The following is a 23,985-nucleotide window of genomic DNA, read 5'->3' on the forward strand; positions in this document are numbered from 1 at the left end:
TTCTTCTCCAGTCTCACCGTCTGCGTCGCTACCGTTGTGACTGCGGGGGATGTTGAGTAATGTGATTGTATTAGGAAACATAGGTTAGACTAGGAAATATTCTGACTTGCCTTGTACTCCAAGTAGATCATGTACTCCTATATATATATGCCTACGAGGCTCAAGCAATACAACCAATGCACAATTTCACCAAATCCCTCTCTCCCTTCTAACACTTAGGAGTGGCGGGTTTTGGTGACCGGGCTCCAACAAACCCTTTACTTTTGAAAATTTCAAAATTCAAATTTTTGGGTTTCAAAAAAATCTGAAAAAAATGCAAGTATACAAGGATGAAATGTATATGTGTGTAAAAATTCAAGATGAAATAACTTGAAATGCAACATGTATACAAAAGACAAATTCAGAGACTTTGAGGATGAATAGTATGGTTTTTATTTGCAATCTCTCAGACTTACCTCCCACCCCTCCCGTGTCGCCCCCGCGCAGCGACCGGAGGGAAACCCTAGAGCCGCCGCGTCCGCGACCCTCCCCTCACCTCTCCTCCTCGCTGCCGTCGGGCAAAGCCCGGTCGGCGGCGGCGGCGGCGGGACCCCTTTTTCCCCTCGGTTGTCGGGATTTGGCGCGGGCAGCGTTTTGCAGCGGATGGTGGCGCGTTGGCGGCGGGGCACACCGGCGCGGTTCCGGGGGCGACGGCGGGAGCAGTGCATGTCGCGTGCTCGTGGAGTCCCCTGGTGGTCGCGTGGAAGGCCGTTCGGGAAGCACCTATGGTGGCCGGGGGGTCGATCTGGTCCAGATCTGGCCGCCGGCACCTTGGGTGGTGCGGGGCCATCCATCGGCGGTGGTTGACGGCCTGGGCAAGGGTCTCTCCTCCGATGGCTTGTGCTGGCCTTGGTTGGCCATGGTTGGGGGCTCCCGGTGCTTCGGGGTGGTGGGCTGGTGGTGGCTCGGGGGTCCTCCGGACGTTGGTGTCGGCATGGCATGGCGTTTGGTGCTCGGCGGCGGGGAGCGGGTGGCGGTGACCACTTTCCTTCTCCTGGGTACGGGCAGGTGGATGCTATGACCTAGGGTTTGTTCTCGGGCGGACCGGATCTGGGCCCGAGGCAGATCGGAATTCTTGCTCCGGGTAGGTGAAGTGGGGTTTGGTCTGGGTTATGCTCGCGGGTGATGTTCTTCATCTCCTCGCGGGTACGGTGGTCGGCGGCGGTGGTCGTGATTCCAGGACGTTGGGGACCGAAACGGCGACAGTGGCCACGGACATGGCGTTGTGTTGGCTAGCTTGGGCCAGGGCTCGGGGCTGGCTCGCCGACGACCGTCGGCAGTCATAGGGTCGTCTCCCCCCCCCCCCCAATCCACTAGGAATTGGCTGGGGATGCAGGCGTGGGTGCCCCCTACTGTGGAAGCGCCTACCCAGACTCGGTGACTGATGCCGGGCTAGGAGTAGGGGGCGTGCCTCTGTTCCTTCTATCGTGGCTGAGCGCGATGTGAAGTGAGCGGCGTTCGGTATCTGGCGACATGGAGGCCGGGGCAGCGGCCCCGGATGGCGGTCTGCATGGTTTGGTCGTCGGCGGGCACCATCACGGCGGTGGTGGCTCTCCTTCCTAGTTGTGCGGGCGGCGGGAGGTGTAGCGACGGGTGGCTCGGGCATGCCCTCTGTCCCCACAGGGGCATTGCCCTGATCCGGCTATGGGGACCTGACCTCGTCACACTCGTCCTAGCGACCTCATGGTGGCACGTGTGAGATGCCGAGCGAAAGCTCCGCACCTGGCACCGACGACGGCGACGCCCGTGGGTGTCGCACTCTTCATGAAGACGTCGTCGTGGTTCTTCTCTCCGTGTCAGGGCCCTGGGCGAAGACCTTTGTCCGCTGTGGACTCGACAGCGGCGACGCTTGGCGTCGTCTTCCCTCTTGAGGGTGTTGTAGTGGAGCTTAGGTGCACTAGGTCATAGTGTGGCATTATGTTCATTTCTTCCTGTGTTCTGTGTTGGTAGCGTAGGCGCGTGCGCTCTGCGTGATCCGATTATCCTGAGATCAGCTGTGTAAGATGGCAACCTCACCATCTTGTATCGTTCGGCCGTGTACTTTTCTTCGGTGCTGCTTTATTTATAAAGCGGGACGAAAGCCTATTTGAAGAGAGGATGAATAGTATCATGTGCGGAAAAGCCTCAGTTTTTTATTTTTGCATAGACCTCGTTTCAATGTATTTCGTCCCGAGAATTTAGGCACGTGTACATTATGCCTCCATGCATATCTGTATTTTTTTCAGAATTTTTTAAAATGTAAAAATATGAATTCTGTGTTTGCAAATGGAGGCCTCCATGGTGCTCGGACTCAAAAGGCAATATTTGGTTTCTTAGCAACTAGCAAATCCGATATATTTATATAGTGTGTGTTGTTGGGGTTGCTCTTTTCTGGCTGCATGCATGGCTCACCGGCCGGTTTGGTGCCAGGTCCGCAGGTCGTTACGCGAGCCCCCGTCGGGGTTAGATGAGCCGTCGAGCGCGGCCGGCTAGCCCGTCCATGTCTCACCGGCCGGCTACCCGCCCGCTAGCATTTCGGTTAGGCGCCCTGCGCTGCGCAGGTGCGTACCAATCACACGGCCGACGGACTGATCTGCATGCATGCAGTGTCAAATGTTTTCAGCACAAAGCAACACAACCACATACAGTACCTGCAGCCTAGCCGACGAATTAGTAGCGGTTGATTGGGTAACCAAAAAATTGGTGACAACCCAACGCACGCTTGGCACCAGCAGAGACATGACTCCATGCATGGCTAGCCCTCGCCGCTTTTCTCCCTTTGCCTTTCCCTTTCTCTTCTGCTGTTCCCTTGTTGTTTTCGTTTGTGTGGTTTCTTTCTCTCATGCTAGCTATACGAATTGTGAATCGGAGACGCAATGAGGAATGCATGCGCGTGTGTTGGGAACAGCCTTGTGACTTCTGCCTGACAAGTTAACAGTCTCTTCTTTAGAACATGTAAAGCTTCCACGCAAAAAAAAAAAGGTAAGGCCGTCTCGAATTTGGGGTCTAACCTTGACCAAAATTTAGTTAGTACAGTAAAAACATACCGATTTAACTAGTACTAATACTGTTGTATCCATAATTCTATATTTTAAAAAAAAATCTGTGAGTACGCCAATGGGGACAAGAGCATAGCATTGGGTACAAACATAATTGGATGCACTTGGCACAAATCATCGGTAGTACTAAACCGATTTGACGGGGAAGCATGCCGCAGGTCACCATATGCCAAGCTAACCTGACAGTTGATGGGTCATGCGTCTTGTGATATCTGCAGACCGCAGCAAGAAAAGCTATCCTCGATGGTCCCCAACTCCGGTAGGGAGAGAAACGTAGTAGTACTACGTGAGTTCGGGGCTTCTCGCTCCCGGCTGCTGACGTGGCTACGAACCTTTTTCCGTTGCCATGAGAACAGGGTGAGCTGAACGCCATTTAACCTTATACGGAGTACATTCTTTTTGGGGGAAAGGCCATCATGGCTAGGAGAGGGCTAAACGGTTTAAGTGACCTGGCTAATATTTTGCTAATAAATAAATAAATAATAAGCGAGAGGCGGTTTATCATGTGCACTATCGGCCAAATGCAAGTGTGTGTAGTTCGAAGGCAACAAGATAGCGCCAGCTTCTGGTACGAAGGTTGCGATCTTCCCTCGCACGCATGCAGCCATCTTTTTTTTTTCTACGCGCATGCTCACGCGTGGGCGTACTCCTACAGGAGCATGCAGAGCCCTTCTCGCTACACTTACACGTATACCACTACCAGCCATGAGACTGCAGCCTGTAGTACATGGAAAGAGACTCCATGACGCCAAACCTTTAATCTTTAAGATGGTGTGCAATTTAATTAGTATTTAAATAAATTACTCAAAAGATTGTGATAATACTTTTTTTAGGGAAGATTGTGATAATACTTACTTGTAAAGTTGTAGTCGTAAATTGATCGATTTAGAAGTAGTTTTTTGCAGCACGCAAACATAAAACCAGTATCAGAAACCTTTTTTCAGATAAACACAAGAAGCATCGTGACGGCGACAAGCTTCAGATTGGTACTACAACTCATCGACTCATCAATCAAAAAAATAAAAACTCAAAACGGCCTTCCAAGGCAGCAAATAAGATATGGCCCGACGGCACCAGTATTCGGCGGATTGCGACCGACCCTCCCTCCCTCCCCCACGGCACGTCGCACCCTGGGGCTGGAGATAACAGGAAACGGACGTCTCGCGGGCCACCTTCCGCCCACAGCACTCGAGAGAAACGGCAGCAGGTCGCGACGCGTGACGTCCAGCCCCGCCTGGCCTGGCCTGGCCTGGCCCGGCACATCGCGCGCGCACGCCGTGTAGCCAGCCGGGCATGCAAATGCGTCCATCGCCGGCGGTTCGCGGGTGACGCCGGCCAGGGGCAACCATCCGTCCCACGCACCGCCCGCCGGAAACCACCGAAAACGCCCAAAAACCCCACGGAAAACGCCCGAAACGCGAAACTGTAAAGCGCGCCCGCCCACCTAACACGCCCGCAGCAGCACACGAACCAACCAACGCCCCGCATCCCGTCCCCCGGCCCAACCGCACGCCCACGTCCACGTACCTCCTTATATGCACAACCCCCGCGGCAGCCGCAGCCGAGAGACCGAGACCGACGCGGCTAGAGAGGGGAGAGGAGGCATGCCGGACGGCGGGGGCGGGTCGGACAGCGCGGGCGCGGGGGCGGGGAGGATCAAGGGGTCGTGGAGCCCCGAGGAGGACGAGCTGCTGCGCGACGCCGTGGCGCGCCACGGGGCCCGGAACTGGACCGTCATCAGCGCCGAGATCCCCGGCCGGACGGGCAAGTCCTGCCGCCTGCGCTGGTGCAACCAACTCAGCCCCGGGGTGCACCGCCGCGCCTTCACCCCCGACGAGGACCGCCTCATCTTCGACCTCCACAGCAAGCACGGCAACAAGTGGGCCACCATCGCGCGCAAGCTCGTCGGCCGCACCGACAACTCCGTCAAGAACCACTGGAACTCCACGCTCCGGAAGCGCCGCAGGGCGGCCGCGGCCGCCGCCACCGTCGGCAACGCGGCGGGCGGGCCCGCCTTCGCGCCCGCCTCTGCCATGTCGTTCCAATCTGTGGATCTCACCAAGGGCGGGGAGGACGACTACGACGACGACGACGGCGACAGCGACGGCTCGGTGGAACCGCCCGCCAGCGCCAAGCGGCCCCGCGTGGACGTCGTCCCTCCCGCGGTGAAGGTGGACGACCGGGCGCCGCCGCCCGACCCGCCCACGTCGCTGTCGCTCAGCCTGCCGGGAACCGGGGTCGGCGCCGTCACCCCGCCGACTCCCCCGGCGCCGGTGCCAGCGCCAGCGCCGGCGAAGGAGCCCTGGATGGAGAGCGCGAGGGCGATGCTGGAGCAGAACCCGTGGTTCATGGAGGCGATGAAGCGGATGGTCGAAGACGAGGTGCGGCGGCAAATGGGCAGCGTGTGCTCCATCATGGCGTCCCTGGGCAGGGCCGGCGCGGCGGCGGCCACCCTGCCGACGGCCAGGGTCGACCGATCAGAAACGCACCCGGCAGGCGGTCGAGACCAACGGACGGACGGATAGACGTACGAGACGCGTCAAGAAGCGGCTGCATTGCAAGTTTCACTCAACTCCTCGTTGTCACTCGTCGATCTCGTCCATGTCCGTCTCCATCTCCATTTCCGTCCCCTGCTAGTAGAATCTAGCTAGCTTTTTTTTGTTGTTTTATTTACCTTAGAAATTACATCTTCAAGAGAAACAGAAGCATTTCGGATGAGCACTGTGTTTCCTGTGAATTAGTTGGGCCGGTTGGATCGACGGATTGGTGCTATTTTCCTGCTGGGGAGTTCGTTCGGGTGTGGTTGCGATTGTCACTGAATGTGTTGTGCGTGCGTTGAGTTTGGTTGGGTGGGCGCGGCGTTACCCAACCGCACGCACGCACGTCGCCGTCACGTCGTCTCGGCTCCTCGCCCAGTAACGGTTTTGCTGGTGGTTTCAAGTGAGTACACCAGTGGGCTCACACTTTGACGGGCGTTTCCGTTACTGCTACTAGATGTGAGTTTTTTTTTTTTTGCGGGGTACTAGATGTGAGTTTACATCTATTAGCACAAGATGTGGCGGAGTTTATATCTCTTTTTTTTCACTTTGTTAGTCCCATTTCTATCCCATCACCTGTTCAGATTTTGAGGCGTATTAAATTAATCATAAGAAAACTCGCTATATGCATGTATTTTTTTTTATTTAATGGTTATGCATGCATGCATTGCAATTAATACGGTTGTAATTTTTTTTAAGAAAACGAACGTATTGATTAGGTTCTTTCGCAAACTATAAAATTTAATAAATTCTTAGTTGGGAAGTTTTTTGAATTAGGATCTGTAAACCGGAAGGGAGTGAGTATATGTTACTCGGTATCCTAGGACACGTCCAGGCAACATCATCATCGGTGTTGCATTCCTTCTTGGAGGTGTTGCTTGGGTTTTTTTTTTTTGAGGGTCGGAGGTGTTGCTTGGTACGCAGCGGTGGCACGTCATCCGTGCTTTTGTCGAGCTGCCATTGTTGGCATTGTTGCTTTGTATACAAAGCAGGGGAACCTTTTTCGGTATGTTACTCGGTATTTGATCTTTTATAATCAAAGCGGCATAATTAAGCTACATTTGGCGATAATAAAATGGATGGACCTTGTTATAGCAAGACTAGTTGGTACTCCCTTTCTAAAGAAATATAAGATCTTAACAGAGGGAGTGTCTCTTTCAACTTAATTTGAAGTTCATAGCACTTGGTCCCGCAACTGGCTGGCATAACGAGACGGTGTCACATGGTCCACTGAAACAGGTGACAGAAAGCATCGGCCGAGATACACAAGACGCTCCGAAATAGCAAGGGAAATGCGCCTGCCAGGTAGCAACGGAGGCGTGCGCCAACTGTTGCGGCAGACCGCAACCAACAAAACGCCAACAGGCAAACAGCAGTAAAGCTATAACCGACGCCGCTTTATTTTGGCACAAGGGGATACCATATGTACAGCCTTTCGAGTACAATCAAGCAACTGGCCTCCCTGCCTTGTACAGCACCAAAATAGATATGTACAGTACAAGGTGACGTGCTGTACAAGGTAGGGAGGCGAGCTGCACGCCGATGATACAAAGGGGGGAGGGGTGTGAGGTCTCTACAAGCTTTTATCAAAAAAGAACAAAAAGCTACCTGGAGACTATCCGGCCTGGTGTTAAACCTGCTGGGGTTTGGTGGTTATCTTGAGAGAACCACCTGTTACCTGTGCACTATATGAAGCTTTCTATGTGGGCCTATATCATCATATTAATCTCGTTGATGTCGTCCATGGGGATCTCGAGGCCCATCAAGTCGAGATCCTGGAACCCATCGTCGTCGTCTATATTATTCAACCAGCCGCCGAAATCGCCGTCGATTCCTGGCAGCTCGAGGTTAGATAAGTCTGGTATTTCAGCATCATTTGCGGGATTTGCCGGTTCATCACGTCTAGTGGCAGCAAAGGTGCCACCGTCCTTGCTCTTGTTGTCTGAAGGAGTTACTATCGTCTGCGGCTGTGGATCCGGATCCCGGGGAGGAGCACTGCCCACAGGAGCAGATATGTTGGCTGTCCTCTGTTTGGGCTTTGTTTTATTCTTCCGTTCCCCTTTTGCATTGGACGATGGCGGTCGCCCTGATCTGTGCCCTTTACCTTCCCTATCTCTCTCACTTCTCTTTCCTTTTGCATTGCTAACAAGGGAAGCCCCAAGGCCCGAACTCTTCAGGGTTCCTCCAGTTATGCTGCCTACAACCTCATCAAGCAACAATTCCCTTTGTTTTACATTATTTGTCCAGGGATCCTCCTTAGCAAATGACAGGTCCGACATGTGACTGCTCGCTCGAGAAGCGTCTGATGCACTAGACCTTTGGACCGATTTTGGTAGTGTATTATTTTCTGTAAAAAGACGAGTAAGAACACAAGCGATGTTATAGTGAAGACAAAGTAGAACAGTATTCGGTATACACGAATGCTTACTACCAAGAACCCAAGTATTACTTGTCTTTATGAATCTGTGTATGGATGCTTAATAGTAGTTAATATAAAGTACAAACAATACCTTGTGAAGCAGAATCTGGGTCCCTTCTGTGTGAAGTTGCTGATATAAACATATCCTTGAAAGGGGCTTCATCAAAGCAGCTTGTTCCTGCCTCTTCGTAGATTTGGCAACGCGCCATCGTGCGTTTAACAAAACTGAGGGCAGCATGTTTGCTAGCTCTATTAACACTTTTGCTGCTTGAATTATTTGACCCACAGAATGCCTGTAGTTTGGCAGCAACAATAATAACCGTTTAATAAAGTATTCTAACACAATGAATTTGGGATTCACAAAAAGAAATTGAGGTAAACAAAGCAACCAAGGTCATTATCTCATAAACAGCAAATGCTTGGTATGAGAAAACAAATCTTGATTATTAAGAAATTTTCAAACAAAATAACATCAACACAAAACCTTCAATTTTAGCAAATATCTTCATTCGACTCAAAAACCCAAGTAGAACAAAATTAGGGTTATATTCATACTATATTAGCAATTAGGAAACTACATTAGTGCACCCTAGCCAATGACCCAAAGAAATTAAGAGGTACTTCCGTAGTTGTATTTTCGAGATTTTTAGAATGAAATTATTACCATGTATTTCTCGTAAGCAATCAGCACAAGTCTCTCCATGGCGCGCCGCGAAAATTCCCTGGTAATTGGGCCGAACCGTGTAAATATAAGTTTGAAACTCATGAAATAGTGTTGTAACAAATAAGGAACAATGTACAATACCTCTGCTGAGACTCCTTCTCAGTTCTAACCATTCTGTCCAACTTCGCTAGTAACTTTTCCTTCTCAAGAACCTTCAACACCATAAAAGGATTACAATTAACTTGACATCTTATGTTGAAGGAATGAGCCAATGACACTCAGAATAGTGAAACAGGTTAGCCGACGCACGCACACACATGTATAGTGATTTATTAATACCTCCTTATGAAGTTGGCCTTCTAATCTACAGATTTCAGCATTGACATCCTCGTCCTCACTCTGTGCAAGATCGGGCTGGAATGGTAACAGAACAGTCAAAACATGGAAAAACGATCTGCACTGTAATTTCAGAAAACTAAGAGACCAAAACATAAATACTTTTATTAATAAATGTAAACATAAATGCTTCTATCAATAAATATAAACATCAATAGTTTTATTAATAAATAGAGCTAAACATAAATACCCATATTAAAATGCTAATAAAATTTACCTACTATTTGCCTCCAATACTCATCATCATCATCATATTATTATTATTATTGGGCTGCAGGTATATTCGGTGTGTAGCACAAAATACTCTTCACATGTCCAACATTCTTAACAGTAGAAAAACATAGCCCATACTAAATAAGAAGGCACCTAATTATTAAACTAAAATAGAAGAAACTGTTAATGCAGTGACTTCTGAACTAGGTCTACTATGGCTGTTCATTAGCGATAACCCGCCAAAAATGGTGCAACGTGTTAAGCTTCATGCACTAGCCCCCTCTCACGTGTGACGCGGGAAAGCCTGGACTTGAACTCAAGACCTTAGGTCCTAATACCATGTTAAGTTTCATGCACTAGCCAACACAACCAAAAGTCCGAACTGATGGAAAGGGCTAGGCAATCCACATATAAACTTCAACACGGGCAAGATGTTGGCATATGAGCAGTCTCGGCAGATTAGGCAAACCCACTCATGAGCGGTCTAACTTCAATGGTTGTCAACCTCTTACTGCTCGCTAAGGCAATCTCCAAAGTTATTATCTGATTATGCAAAAGAAATGGATTGAAAATAAGTTGTTACTGAGAGTAGACCATACATGTTCGTGTTCAAAATGCACATGGGAAGATAATCAATGCAAAATAAAATCCTATGTAACCAAAACAAATTGCATAAAATGCTACTGTGATAGTGACAAGATACCTACCACGGGTTCAATAGATACACCCACTTCACTTAGCTCGATGATAATCCTATCACTGAAGCACATTTCACTGTACTGAAACTCGGGCCACACCTTGGCCTTCTCCATGACATTACTGTTCTTGTGTGACGGTTCATCATTGTATTTCCAATCAGATCCCAACATGAAACCATTAGGGCAATTCCCTGCAGCTTCAAAATTCAGCAAAGGCTCCAACTTATAACCTTCTGAATGAGATTTCCATCCTCCTTCATCAAAATGTATTTCATGTGTATCGAATGGATATCCTTCGCTTCTGTAAACGTCGTTGGCAATATCATCAACCTTGTCTTCATCTATCCAAGCTTGAATAAGTCTTTGGCCAACCGAACCAACTTCTCGCACATCAATTCCTTGGACAAGTTGATCCAGGATAGGTTCAATGCAGCTTGTCCCCCAGGCGCCTGAATCATTCACCATCCCATTCAGGGCATACCCATTTGGAAGAGCACTATGGTCATCTTTGTTGCTACCAGCCGGAGTTGATGGCTCTGAAATGTATTCAAGGCTACCCTGCAAAATGGAAAAATTTCAGCATAAATTGACTGTACCAGAAACAAATGGTAGGGATTAATGATAAATAGAGGGTATCAAACTATGAATGCATTCTCGACTTCTATATATGGTAACTACCCACAAATGCATAGCTAACCAGACATATTTTTACAGTAGTGTAATGAAAGAAGTAATCTTCATAGCATACTATAGTACCTTGTATTTCCGACTTTCGTCTCCTTCAACTGACCTGCTCGCAGCAGAGTCATCTAGCAAATGTATCTAAACAATTGAAGTATTAATCAAGAAACCGCCGAGTAAAGAGTAATTATTTTGATAGAAAATAAGATCATGTATACCTGTTCACTTAGGTACGCTATGTCTTCCGTGGTCACAAAACCAAAGAAAGGATCCACCTGCCGCCAAAATGCACTTCCATAAGCAGACCCTAAAACAAGCAGAAACATCACTCAGTAACTTCCAAATAAAAAGATGATGCTGACTATGAAGTCAATGGCCAAAATCAGTCAAAACTGTGTTGAAAGTTGAAACCAGTTCAGAGTTGGTTTTTGTCAGATTTTGGAAGTCTGAGGTTGTAAAGTAGACAGTTTTGAAGTTCGGGGTTGTATCTTAGACTTTGTTGACAATTCAAGGTTGTAATATGGACTTCTCTCAAAGATAAATGCTGGACTTTAAGGAGTATAGTAAATACTTAGAGCAGAATTTGCTGAAGCAAGCAGTTCCTCATGATCATCTTCTGATTGCACTGGCAAGTGAATAAAATAACGTCAGCAGAATGAAAGAACACTAGAATCACAAACAACAGTTGAACACTCGGTGGTGGGCATGTACCAGGAGAGTCCGACTGCAGATTGCTAATTGTATGCCTGGAGCGTGCATTGCCTTTACGCTCTGATATCTTCTTTATCAGTGGTCTTCCAGATTTACTGCAAGGAAAATTCACCGTAAGAATATCTCTGAGCCGTATCTCAAATGACTTGCGGTTGGTTGAGGGAAAAGTCTCACCTTTCATTTCTCTCCGAGACTGTCCTTACACTTCTTTGTTTTGTAATCGGAGCATTTTCAAGCTTGTCAAGTGATGAAGGGGTACTGGGCCTGGTTGGAGTAAAACCACGACCAATCCTTCCTTGTCTTCGTGAAGCATCACCAATATCTTCATCAGCAGAAAACTTATTCTTTTTGGAAGGATGCCCAAGCATTGCAGTCTTTTGAAAACCACAGTGGCCATCATCCAGTTCACCAGCCCTTTTGCTTTTGTCCCTCAACTTTTTCTCAGCAAATCCAAACTCGCCTCCTTCAGGTCCAGTTGAGTGCCCATGATCTCCCCGTTTGGCTTGTTGTGAACCATTTATAGATGCACGCCTGGGTAACCCAGCAGATTGTTCACTGATAGATGGACTTTCAAGCGAACCAGATACTAATGTCCCATCAGTGCTTGTGATGATGGGGAGATTTGACTTCCTTGCTGAACGGGAAATCTTCTGAGGCCTCTGCCCACCCCACTGGGTGGGAGGGGATAGTGAATGTGCAGACTTTGTACGTTTAGAATTGCCAGATCCACTAGCAGAACTCAACTTATTTGTGGCAGAAGGATGTTCCCAGTCATCAGGATTAGCTTGTAGTCGATGCCTGTTTGGAGATGACTTCAATAATGAACCAGAGTTTGATCGGGGTCCCCTAGCAGACCCGTTTGCCTTTGATACTGCTGTGATATTAGAACTAGTGTCATCTTCATTGAATCTGAAAAATTCAATGCATCAGATGCCATGCATTTTTACTTGCAGAAAGAAGCAACTGTTGGTAGAAAAAAGTAAGTCTTGACATGCAGGAGGTAACTACGTCCATTCGATGTGGCAAGTGATGAATTGGGGTAAGAGGATACAAAGTGAAAGGTAGAGAAACATCTTACTTGTTAATAGCTTTGGGATTGGACATTTCCTTGTCTAAAACGAGTTGTCGATCCCTTTTGTTAGTAGGATGGAAACCACTGTCTTGGTCATTCCTATTCAGGGATCGCCCAACAAGACCATTTTGTCCAGAAAGCAAGTCTGCTTTACCAGTGCCAGAGACAGATGCAACAGCTCCAGACCTGCACATTCAGTTTCACATAATTAATACCCAGAAGAAGAAGAAAGAAGGTGCTGCATGGTCATGAGAAGGACTACCTATTAAATTTAGTGGAATTACTGAATTTGAAGAATGTACAGAGAGAAACAGTTGAATTTCTCAGAGCAAATGAAGCCTGAACAATAGAGAATCAGTGCAAAGAAAAGCAAGGACCGAAGAATGAGTCTTTCACCTGAAACTAGGGGAATTTCCCATTCTTGCCCTGGCATCACTGCTAAACTTGTGTTGCATGCCTTGTTTCTGCTCCCAGTCTACATCCATGGTTCGTGAAGTACTAACAGATGAAGCATCTGCCTTGATGGCAGAACGCTTTTTCTTCATCTTTGGCTTCTCCCAACCATCAATACTAGTTGCCAGGCCTCTCGTTTTTTCTTCAGGAACTGCTGGACCACCATTTGTAACTTTCCCAGGATCCGAGCTTCTATCAACGGGTGCCAGCCCCCTTGAGATACTCGTGGTCCTTGAGTCAATCTAGTAAACCAGAAATAAGTTGTGTTATCAATTAAGAGAACAATCAAAATGTAAACTAAACAAATATATAAAAATCCATAATAATAAGTTAAATAAAACTGGCAGGTCATCTGATTTCCATGCACAAGAAATATCATTCCATGCAAGTTAACAATGACAAAACAGCATATCAGAGTCAATGTAGTAGAACATATAGCTAAACAACATGATAAATGGAGAGAAAATCAGTTTAAAGCAAGGCCTAATTTGACAGTGTGGAAAACTAATAGAGATAGAGAGCAACCCGTACACTGAGTAGCAACACATAGTCATATCATTCCTTTTTGTCCAACACTTTAGCAACTAGTTATTAAACAACCATGTAGAAGAAAAGAAGTGACAAGCGGAGAGTTAAACAAAATTTAGCACTGCAAGCTACAACCTCCGTCATGGATGTACGCAATCTCCTATTTTGTACTGCATTCTTTGTCCTCTCTTCTCTTTGAGGCCCAAGTTCTGCATCATCTGCATTTAGATGGCCGTACGGGCCAATCCTGGACATAGCTCCTCCACACAAAGATGCAGTAGATCGTTCATTAGATGAACTGTCTCCGCGGGAACGTTTTCGTGTAATGTTAGGACAACATTTATCAATCTTCGCTACAGCAGCACCAAAAGCTCTAGCTCTTAAACTGCAAAAAAAAAACATACTGAATAATTAGTGCATAGTTAACATAATAATCCATATGCACATTGTCTGCCCATAGAACGTTTCCTAGTACGACAAAATCAGTATTGTAGAAGAAAGGCCTATCTCCAATAAAAGATGCGTTTCTAAATTGGACACATCAGCCAATCAACTAATTAACAGAATTTAGAGTTCCGTATTTGCTGCCGTCTTTCACATTCTTAGTTCATCTGACAATACAGCATAGAGAGTAGTACCTAGCTTTGTTTGACATCTCATTAATGTTATGCCTCAAACGTCTGATCTCTTCAAGAGAATTAGGAAAGTTCCTTCCTGTACATGGAGCTGATGTTGATTCTTCTGGGGAAGTTCCAAATATGGAACTTATTGATTTTTTTACATCTAATCGAGATGCTTTCTGATCCAAAGTTGCTGCCCTTAGTTCCATGGCAAGGGATTGAAGCAAGGTAGCAGAGTCAATTGCTGGTGATCTTGTTGAGCTTGATACTGGGAACGTCGCATAACTATCACCACCTTCACGAAAGCTTCCTGACCTTTCCAATGAAGCAGACGAATATGACCCGCGTGATCCATTGAAGTATCCATGCCCATCAGGGCTGCCAGACAACAAGTCTGACTTTGTACTAGATGCCATTAACCTGGTTCTGGCTAGTTTACGCCGCTAAAAAGTTCAACATGAGTACAAAAAGTTGCAAAAGACTAATCTTGCAACCATTGAGCTCAAATGCCCAAGAAGCAGTGAGGGATCTCAAATCACAGAAATACCTGTCAATATAGAAGATCGTGAGTTATAAATAAATCATGGAACCAGTCTTTCACATCAAGTAACATGGTACGCTCCAGGTCCAAAGTAAGGAGCAAAAAAGATAGCTTTGACCAAACAAAACACACGACATTAATGGATTGTGCCACCACTTAATGTTTTAAATAAATATTTCTGCGTGTGACATCTTGTTCTATTCCATGATTTTTACAAACACAAACTTCTTTCCGTGTAAAGAAACTTTCTACGTATTAATATTGACCGATAAAACATAGTCTGCAAAACAGGCCAACTGCAGTGTGACACGCTAGTCGTACATAAATTATAAATAAACAACTTGTCAAATTATATGTGACGCGTCCATTAATGCAACAATACTATTGATAAGTGCAACCAGCTCTACTCCTTCCATAAGTCTTGGGGTAAACTATGAGACACAAAATTTGTTTGTTTTCCATCAGATTAGACTTCTAGTTAGTTTTCAAATCCCAAATCCGGTTAATCATGCCATAGTGGCAATGTAATGCACAGAGCAAAGCTCAACAGAGATACTAGCAGCTCCTCTGGATAAGCTCTAGTACAAACCGAAGACCACTTGACAATCAGTATCACCAACAGAAATGCACCATCTACAAGGAAAAGGACGACTGAACAACTTTACCCAAAGTTCTTGGAGCTAGCTAACAAATCAAATAAACCATGATACATGGCTCCATGCAACGTCCCTCAATGACCGAAATGTAGAAGTTGCTGAAGCGCAAAATGAAGCACTGAGAACTACTCTCAATTCTTTTTCAAAGGTCCAGCAAACTCAGCCATTCTCGGTTGTCAAACCCCGCAGAAAATTGATAAGTCTCGTGCTAGCTGCAATCAAGAATTCACCAAATTCAAAGCTAACGAAGCTTGCCACTACAGCACTCTAGCCCGCCTCTATTGATCCAGCCGGCTCAACCAACCGCCACTCACCGCCCGGATCTCAGCAGAGATCCCGGCAATTCCAGATAAATCCAGCACATACCATCTCTCGTGAACCTCTCCACAGCCCTGCAACCATCAGCAACACCACCATCATCCTAGACGCCCCGACCCATGCCGGATCCCGTGGCCAAACCCTTGTGGCGGATCAACCGCCGGGGTGGGCCCACATGTCAGACCACGCGTCGCACAAAGAAATCCCGCCCGCAAGCTCAGACAGCTGCCCCCGAGCACCCCGCGCACGAGGGAACAGCACGATTGCTCGGCGGAATCAAATTGGGCGTGAACGGTGGGATTAGGGCTTACCAAGAGCGCAGGGATCCGGATCTTCAATCCGGCGGGGGAGCTCGGGCTCGGAGGAAGAGCTCGAGTTGGAGAGAGCTTCCAGGGAAGAAAGGGCGGCTTCGGTGAAGGCGGAGGAAGGAAGGGGACGAGGTGGGGTCGCCGTCGGTCTGAACAGACAAAGGAGGAAAACGAGTCAAGCTAAAAGGGTGGCGGTGGCTGTGCCGATGACATGTGGGACCGGGCTCGCTGGGCAGTGGCAGGGGGCGGTGATGTGTGGGGGTTTCGTTGGCCTGGTGGGTACAATCTCCTGTAGGCGTTGTTTGGGCAGCGACGGGATTATATAGAACTGGTTTTTAGCCAAGTTTTAGTAAAATCGGTTTTATCAATTGTTATATGTGTAACCAGTTTATGAAAAAAGATGTTTGGACTAGAAAAAACTTAGGCTCGTTTGTCACGTTCCTTGTTTGGTTTGGATAGGCTTTTCGCCCACACGCATCAACGAGTTTGTTGAGAAAAGGACGGGCGCAGAGAAAAAGTTGGCGATCGAGTATATCCAGATCGCATTTTTAGAAAAACAACTAATCCTCGTTTTTCTATATACCCGAATCCTGGATTATGGAGAACCAGATTTTCTATATTCACGGATTAGATAGAGTTGCCAAACAGGATTTTAGTTTGTTACATCGTTTTCCTGATTTGTAGAGAACCAGTTATCTACGTATCACGTATCCAAACAACGCCGTAAAGCCAAAATTTAGAGCTACTGGTTAAGGAGTCTCAAGGCATATGTTTAGATTGCGGCATTTTTCTGAAGAATTTCAATCTTGTTTAAACTCCAGCGGGATACAAAGGTTTTCAAAAGGCAAACATCGCATCTAACCAATGCCATTCATTCATTTCAGACTAGAAAATTCTTACTTCTTCAATTGTTCAAGATAACTGCTAAACAAAAAAAACTACGGAAGGAATGTCGAGTGGATGGTCCTAGAACGCAACGGGTAGGAATGACAAGCCGAAGCGGTGAAGAAGGAACGCAACGGGTAGGAATGACAAGCCGGAACGGCGAAAAAGAAAGGAAAAGAAGAGAGAAGGTGTACAAGTTGGAGTGGCAAGAACGATAATGACAGACAACCGGCGACCAACGTCAAGGAAGTGGCGCATGACGACGGCAACAAGGTGGTGGCGCACTAATGGCTGAGAGGATAATAAGCCTCCCCCCCCCCCGACTTAGATGTGAGTGCACGACCGACAAGCGGCGATGCCCCGACTTGGCATTGTCAAAGCATATGAAATTAGCGGACGATAGTGGATCTAAGGAGGAGTACGATAATGCGACAACTAAGAAACAAGAAATATCCATAAGTCAAACAGGAGGAAGAAATGTTGGGAAATGATGGGGGTTTTGAAAAGAACTGTGAGACTACGTTGGCGTAGGATAATGTTTCAATCGACTAACTGGTGGCGGATTCACCCCTCCGGTGGCCTGGTGGTGACACGATAATTGGTCTTCAATTTCGTGCATGCATCGGTACGTGCTGTAGAACCTTTGGCATTGATCTTCTCATATTTTTTCCTTGTTCACTTAATGTGCCATCTAGCTAATGAAGTAATTATCTCATATTTGACCATCTTCTGCTTTCTTGATCCTCTTTTTCTTCATTCTTCTTTTAATCCTATGGTGCGAAGAGTTGCAACGTTCTTCTGAGTCTCTCCATTTCTCATTTCTTTTCCTTCATCAGAAGTCACTTCATGATCTTCTCCAGAGGAGGGGGGTGCAAACTTTCGACTATGTTGCCATGTACTATCATCATTCTCGTATTATCATGAACATGGTTAGAGAATTATTATTCACCTATTATACAGTGTTTTGGGGCTAACGTTCTACCTTTGTCTTTTTATAGTATCATCTTTAGTTTCTCACATGTATTGAGATTACATTCAGCAGAAAGTATGTCATAAGTGTATATTGTTCACGCTACAAAATTTGCTCTATTTGCGACATTTCACTTGTGTCACGTATAGCCGTTTTCCGAAACACCATCATAAAAAATAAAATCTTGATGGTACCACTTCCTCCATCACGCAAGATCGTATCTTAGGTGACGAACCAAAAAGGTCGCCAAAACTATCTTCTACGACGGCCAAAAAATGTCTAGAACTTTCATCGTATACTAACAAGTGATACGTCTCCAACGTATCTATAATTTTTTATTGTTCCATACTATTATATTATCTGTTTTGGATGTTAATGTGCTTTATTTTACACTTTTATATTATTTTTGGGGCTAATCTATTAACCGGAGGCCCAGCCCAAATTGCTGTTTTTTTTGCCTATTTTAGTGTTTCGTAGAAAAGGAATATCAAACGTAGTCCAAACGGAACGAAACCTTCGGGAGCGTGATTTTTGGACAAACGTGATCCAGGGGACTTGGAGTGGACGTTAAGAAACAATCGAGGAGGCCACGAGACAAGGGGGCGCGCCTACCCCCCTGGGCGCGCCCTCCACCCTAGTGGGCCCCTCGTTGCTCCACCGACCTACTTCTTCCTCCTATATATATCCATATACCCCGAAAACATTCAGGAGCACCATGAAACCCTATTTCCACCGCCGCAACATTCTGTACCCAAAAGATCCCATCTTGGGGCCTTTTTCGGAGCTCCGCCGGAGGGGGCATCAATCACGGATGGCCTCTACATCAACTCCATGGCCCCTCTGATGATGTGTGAGTAGTTTACCTCAGACCTTCGGGTCCATAGTTATTAGCTAGATGGCTTCTTCTCTTTTTTTGGATCTCAATACAAAGTTCTCCTCGATTCTCTTGGAGATCTATTCGATGTAATCTTCTTTTGTGGTGTGTTTGTCGAGATCCGATGAATTGTGGGTTTATGATAAAGTCTATCTATGAACAATATTTGAATCTTCTCTGAATTCTTTTATGTATGATTGTTTTATCTTTGCAAGTCTTCAAATTATCAGTTTGGTTTGGCCTACTAGATTGATCTTTCTTGCAATGGGAGAAGTGCTTAGTTTTGGGTTCAATCTTGCGGTGCTCGATCCCAGTGACAGAAAGGGAAACGACACGTATTGTATTGTTGCCATCGAGGATAAAAAGATGGGGTTTATATCATATTGCATTAGTTTATCCCTCTACATCATGTCATCTTGCTTAAGGTGTTACTCTGTTCTCATGAACTTAATACTCTAGATGCATGCTGATAGCGGTCGATGTGTGGAGTAATAGTAGTAGATGCAGGCAGGAGTCGGTCTACTTGTCATGGACGTGATGCCTATATACATGATCATACCTAGATATTCTCATAATTATTCGCTTTTCTATCAATTGCTCGACAGTAGTTTGTTCACCCACCGTAATACTTATGCTACCTTGAGAGAAGCCACTAGTGAAACCTATGGCCCCCGGGTCTATTTTCCATCATATAAGTTTCCAATCTACTTTATTTTGCAATCTTTACTTTCAATCTATATCATAAAAATATCAAAAAAATATTATTATTATCATCTCTATCAGATCTCACTCTTGCAAGTGGTCGTGAAGGGATTGACAACCCCTTTATCGCGTTGGTTGCGAGGTTCTTATTTGTTTGTGTAGGTACGAGGTGACTCGCGCACGGTCTCCTACTGGATTGATACCTTGGTTCTCAAAAACTGAGGCAAATACTTACGCTGCTTTGCTGCATCACCCTTTCCTCTTCAAGGGAAAACCAACGCAGTGCTCAAGAGGTAGCAAGAAGGATTTATGGCACCATTGCCGGGGAGATTTACACCAAGTCAAGACATACCAAGTACCCATCACAACTCTTATCCTTCGCATTACATTATTTGCCATTCGCCTCTCGTTTTCCTCTCCCCCACTTCACCCTTGCCATTTTATTCACCCTCTTTTCCTTTCACCCTCACTTTTTCGTTCGCCTCTTTTTCGCTTGCCTCTTGTTGCTTGTTGCCCTTATGGCTTTACCAAAAGGGGTTGATCCTCACCTTATAAGGTTGGAAGAAATCGAAAACAATGTTAGAAGTTTTATGTCCTTGCAGTTTGAGCATAATAATTTCTTTAGAAACGAGCTTAAAGAACAAAAAAGTTTTATCGGTTTCATGAATAAAGAGCTCGATGATATGTCTAAGGAATTTTATGGTTTGAAATCTCAGATTGCTCATCTTGAAAAATAAATTGCTAAAATCTCGGATAAGTAGGCCACCTTAGTTAATAGGATAGCCGCTAAACCGGAAGGTTTTTATGATAATAAGGATGAAGATCTAAAAGTTATTGATATGTCCCCTATTAAATCCTTGTTTTGCAATATGAATCTTGATAATGATGGGACTGGAGATGAGTCAACTTTAGTCAGAAGGCATCTCAAAAATTCGGAGTTTTTAGACCTTGATGCAAAAATTAATAAAAGTGGGATTGGAGAGGTCAAAACTTTATATAGCAACGAACCCACTATCTTGGATTTCAAGGAATTTAATTATGATAATTGCTCTTTGATAGATTGTATTTCCTTGTTGCAATCTGTGCTAAATTCTCCTCATGCTTATAGTCAAAATAAAGCTTTTACTAAACATATCGTTGATGCTTTGATGCAATCTTATGAAGAAAAATTTGAGTTGGAAGTTTCTATCCCTAGAAAACTTTATGATGAGTGGGAACCTACAATTAAAATTAAAATTAAAGATCATGAATGCCATGCTTTGTGTGATTTGGGTGCTAGTGTTTCCACAATCCCAAAAACTTTGTGTGATTTGTTAGGTTTCCGTGAATTTGATGATTGTTCTTTAAACTTGCACCTTGCGGATTTCACTATTAAGAAACCTATGGGAAAGATTAATGATATTATTATTGTTGCAAATAGGAATTATGCGCCCGTAGATTTCATTGTTCTTGATATAGATTGTAATCCTTCATGTTCTATTATTCTTGGTAGACCTTTCCTTAGAACGATTGGTGCAATTATTGATATGAAGGAAGAGAATATTAGATTCCAATTTCCGTTAAGAAAAGGCATGGAACACTTCCCTAGAAAGAAAATTAAATTACCATATGAATCTATTATGAGAGCCACCTATGGATTGCCTACCAAAGATGGCAATACCTAGATCTATTCTTACTTTTATGCCTAGCTAGGGGCGTTAAACGATAGCGCTTGTTGGGAGGCAACCCAATTTTATTTTTATTCCTTGCTTTTTGCTCCTGTTTAGTAATAAATAATTTATCTAGCCTCTGTTTTGGTTGTGTTTTTTGTGTTTAATTAGTGTTTGTGCCAAGTAGAACCGTTGGGAAGACTTGGGGGAAGTCTTTTTGATTTTGCTGTAAAAAATAGAAACTTTAGCGCTCACAAGAATTGCTGCCATTTTTTATTGGAGAGTGATATTTAGTTAATTATTTTTGCATATGATTAATAGATAAATTACTCACGTCCAGCAATTTATTTTAGAATTTTTGGGGTTCCATAAGTTTGCGTTAGTTACAGATTACTACAGATTGTTCTATTTTTGACAGATTCTGTTTTTCGTGTGTTGTTTGCTTATTTTGATGAATCTATGGATAGTAATAGAGTTCATAAACCATAGAGAAGTTGGAATATAGTAGTTTTAACACCAATATAAATAAAGAACGAGGTCATTACAATACCTTAAAGTGGTGTTTTTTTTTCTTTCGCTAACGGAGCTCACGAGATTTTCTGTTAAGTTTTGTGTTGTGAAGTTTTCAAGTTATGGGTAAAGATTTGATGGATTATGGAACAAGGAGTGACAAGAGTCTAAGCTTGGGAATGCCCAAGGCACCCCAAGGTAAATCCAAGGACACCAAAAAGCCTAAGCTTTGGGATGCCCCAGAAGGCATCCCCTCTTTTGTCTTCGTTCATCGGTAACTTTACTTGGAGCTATATTTTTATTCACCATATGATATGTGTTTTGCTTGGAGCGTCTTGTATGATTTGAGTCTTTGCTTTTTAGTTTACCACAATCATCCTTGCTGTACACACCTTTTGAGAGAGACACACATGAATCGGAATTTATTAGAATACTCTGTGTGCTTCACTTATATCTTTTGAGCTATATAGTTTTTGCTCTAGTGCTTCACTTATATCTTTTAGAGCACGGTGGTGGTTTTATTTTATATAAAAAATTGATCTCTCATGCTTCACTTATATTATTTTGAGAGTCCTTTAAAACATCATGGTAATTTGCTTTTAGGAATAATAAAAACTTTCATATAAGTGCATTGAATACTATGAGAAGTTTGATACTTGATAATTGTTTTGAGATATGGAGATGGTGATATTAGAGTCATGCTAGTTGAATAGTTGTGAATTTGAGAAATACTTGTGTTGAAGTTTCTGATTCCCGTAGCATGCATGTATGGGGAACCGTTATGTGATGAAGTCGGAGCATGATTTATTTATTGATTGTCTTCCTTATGAGTGGCGGTCGGGGACGAGCGATGGTCTTTTCCTACCAATCTATCCCCCTAGGAGCATGCGCGTAGTACTTTGTTTTGATAACTAATAGATTTTTGCAATAAGTATGTGAGTTCTTTATGACTAATGTTGAGTCCATGGATTATACGCACCCTCACCCTTCCACATTTTCTAGCCTCTCTATTACCGCGCACCTTTCGCCGGTATCATACACCCACCATACACCTTCCTCAAAACAGCCACCATACCTACCTATTATGGCATTTTCATAGCCATTCCGAGATATATTGCCATGCAACTTTCCACCGTTCCGTTTGTTATGACACGCTTCATCATTGTCATATTGCCATGCATGATCATGTAGTTGACATCGTATTTGTGGCAAAGCCGCCATTCATAATTTTTTCATACATGTCACTATTGATTCATTGCATATCCCGGTACACCGCCAGAGGCATTCACACAGAGTCATATTTTGTTCTAAGTATTGAGTTGTAATTCTTGAGTTGTAAGTAAAAAGAAGTGTGATGATCATCATTATTAGAGCATTGTCCCAGTGAGGAAAGGATGATGGAGACTATGATTCCCCCACAAGTCGGGATGAGACTCCGGACGAAAAAAGAGAGAAAAGAGGCCAAAATAAAAGAAAAAAGAAAGAAGGCCCAAATAAAAAAATGAGAGAAAAAGAGAGAAGGGACAATGTTAATATCCCTTTTCCACACTTGTGTTTCAAAGTAGCACCATGATCTTCATGATAGAAAGTCTCCTATGTTGTCACTTTCATAAACTAGTGGGAATTTTACATTATAGAACTTGGCTTGTATATTCCAATGATGGGCTTCCTCAAATTGCCCTAGGTCTTCGTGAGCAAGCAAGTTGGATGCACACCCACTTAGTTTCTTTTGTTGAGCTTTCATACACTTATAGCTCTAGTGCATCCGTTGCATGGCAATCCCTACTCACTCACATTGATTTCTATTGATGGGCATCTTCATAGCCCATTGGTACGCCTAGTTGATGTGAGACTATTTTCTCCTTTTTCTCTTCTCCACAACCACCATTCTATTCCACCTATAGTGCTATGTCCATGGCTCACGCTCATGTATTGCGTGAAAGTTGAAAAAGTTTGAGAACATCAAAAGTATGAAACAATTGCTTGGCTTGTCATCGGGGTTGTGCATGATTTGATATTTTGTGTGATGAAGATAGAGCATAGCCAGACTATATGATTTTGTAGGGATAACTTTCTTTGGCCATGTTATTTTGAGAAGACATAATTGCTTAGTTAGTATGCTTGAAATTTATTATTTCTATATCAATATTAAACTTTTATCTTGAATCTTTCGAATCTAGACATTCATGCCACAATAAAGAAAAATTACATTGAGAAATATGTTAGGAAGCATTCCACATCAAAAAATTCTGTTTTATCATTTACCTACTCGAGGACGAGCAGGAATTAAGCTTGGGGATGCTTGATACGTCTCCAACGTATCTATAATTTTTGATTGTTCCATGCTATTATATTATCTGTTTTGGATGTTAATGGGTTTTATTTTGCACTTTTATATTGTTTTTGGGACTAACCTATTAACCGGAGGCCCAACCCAAATTGTTGTTTTTTTGCCTATTTTAGTGTTTCGCAGAAAAGGAATATCAAACGGAGTCCAAACGGA

The 23,985-nt window shown here is 44.6% G+C and overlaps 2 protein-coding genes across 2 annotated transcripts; one reads left to right on the forward strand and one right to left on the reverse strand.

Moving 5' to 3' along the window:
- The first annotated feature begins 4,318 nt into the window (after window positions 1–4,318).
- Window positions 4,319–5,858, forward strand: LOC125534370 (transcription factor MYB77-like). The gene has a single exon (XM_048697626.1). The coding sequence runs from the start codon at window positions 4,613–4,615 to the stop codon at window positions 5,600–5,602; it is 990 nt and encodes a 329-aa protein (XP_048553583.1). The 5' UTR covers window positions 4,319–4,612; the 3' UTR covers window positions 5,603–5,858.
- A 1,132-nt stretch (window positions 5,859–6,990) lies between these two features.
- Window positions 6,991–16,118, reverse strand: LOC125514101. The gene is made up of 16 exons (XM_048679362.1): window positions 15,896–16,118; window positions 14,088–14,616; window positions 13,585–13,834; window positions 12,865–13,163; window positions 12,475–12,654; window positions 11,571–12,305; window positions 11,397–11,491; window positions 11,257–11,310; window positions 10,904–10,992; window positions 10,761–10,826; window positions 10,014–10,562; window positions 9,037–9,111; window positions 8,839–8,909; window positions 8,698–8,755; window positions 8,125–8,326; window positions 6,991–7,961 (listed from the first exon to the last, which is right to left on the reverse strand). Exons 2-16 carry the CDS (start codon window positions 14,483–14,485, stop codon window positions 7,324–7,326), a joined length of 3,759 nt encoding a protein of 1,252 aa, XP_048535319.1. The 5' UTR covers window positions 14,486–14,616; window positions 15,896–16,118; the 3' UTR covers window positions 6,991–7,323.
- Between the last annotated feature and the right edge of the window lie 7,867 nt (window positions 16,119–23,985).

This window comes from Triticum urartu, chromosome 1, assembly GCF_003073215.2.
Source record: "Triticum urartu cultivar G1812 chromosome 1, Tu2.1, whole genome shotgun sequence".
Classification (NCBI taxonomy): domain Eukaryota; kingdom Viridiplantae; phylum Streptophyta; class Magnoliopsida; order Poales; family Poaceae; genus Triticum; species Triticum urartu.

Bases quoted from the DNA above. Each gene is read 5' to 3' on its own strand.
- LOC125534370 (XM_048697626.1), top strand. From the start codon at position 4,613: ATGCACAACCCCCGCGGCAGCCGCAGCCGAGAGACCGAGACCGACGCG.
- LOC125514101 (XM_048679362.1), bottom strand. From the start codon at position 14,485: ATGGCATCTAGTACAAAGTCAGACTTGTTGTCTGGCAGCCCTGATGGG. The intron at 12,306-12,474 runs GTAAGATGTTTC...TGAATTTTTCAG, and splicing joins AATCCCAAAGCTATTAACAA to ATTCAATGAAGATGACACTA. The intron at 9,112-10,013 runs GTAGGTATCTTG...TTACCATTCCAG, and splicing joins GTGTATCTATTGAACCCGTG to CCCGATCTTGCACAGAGTGA.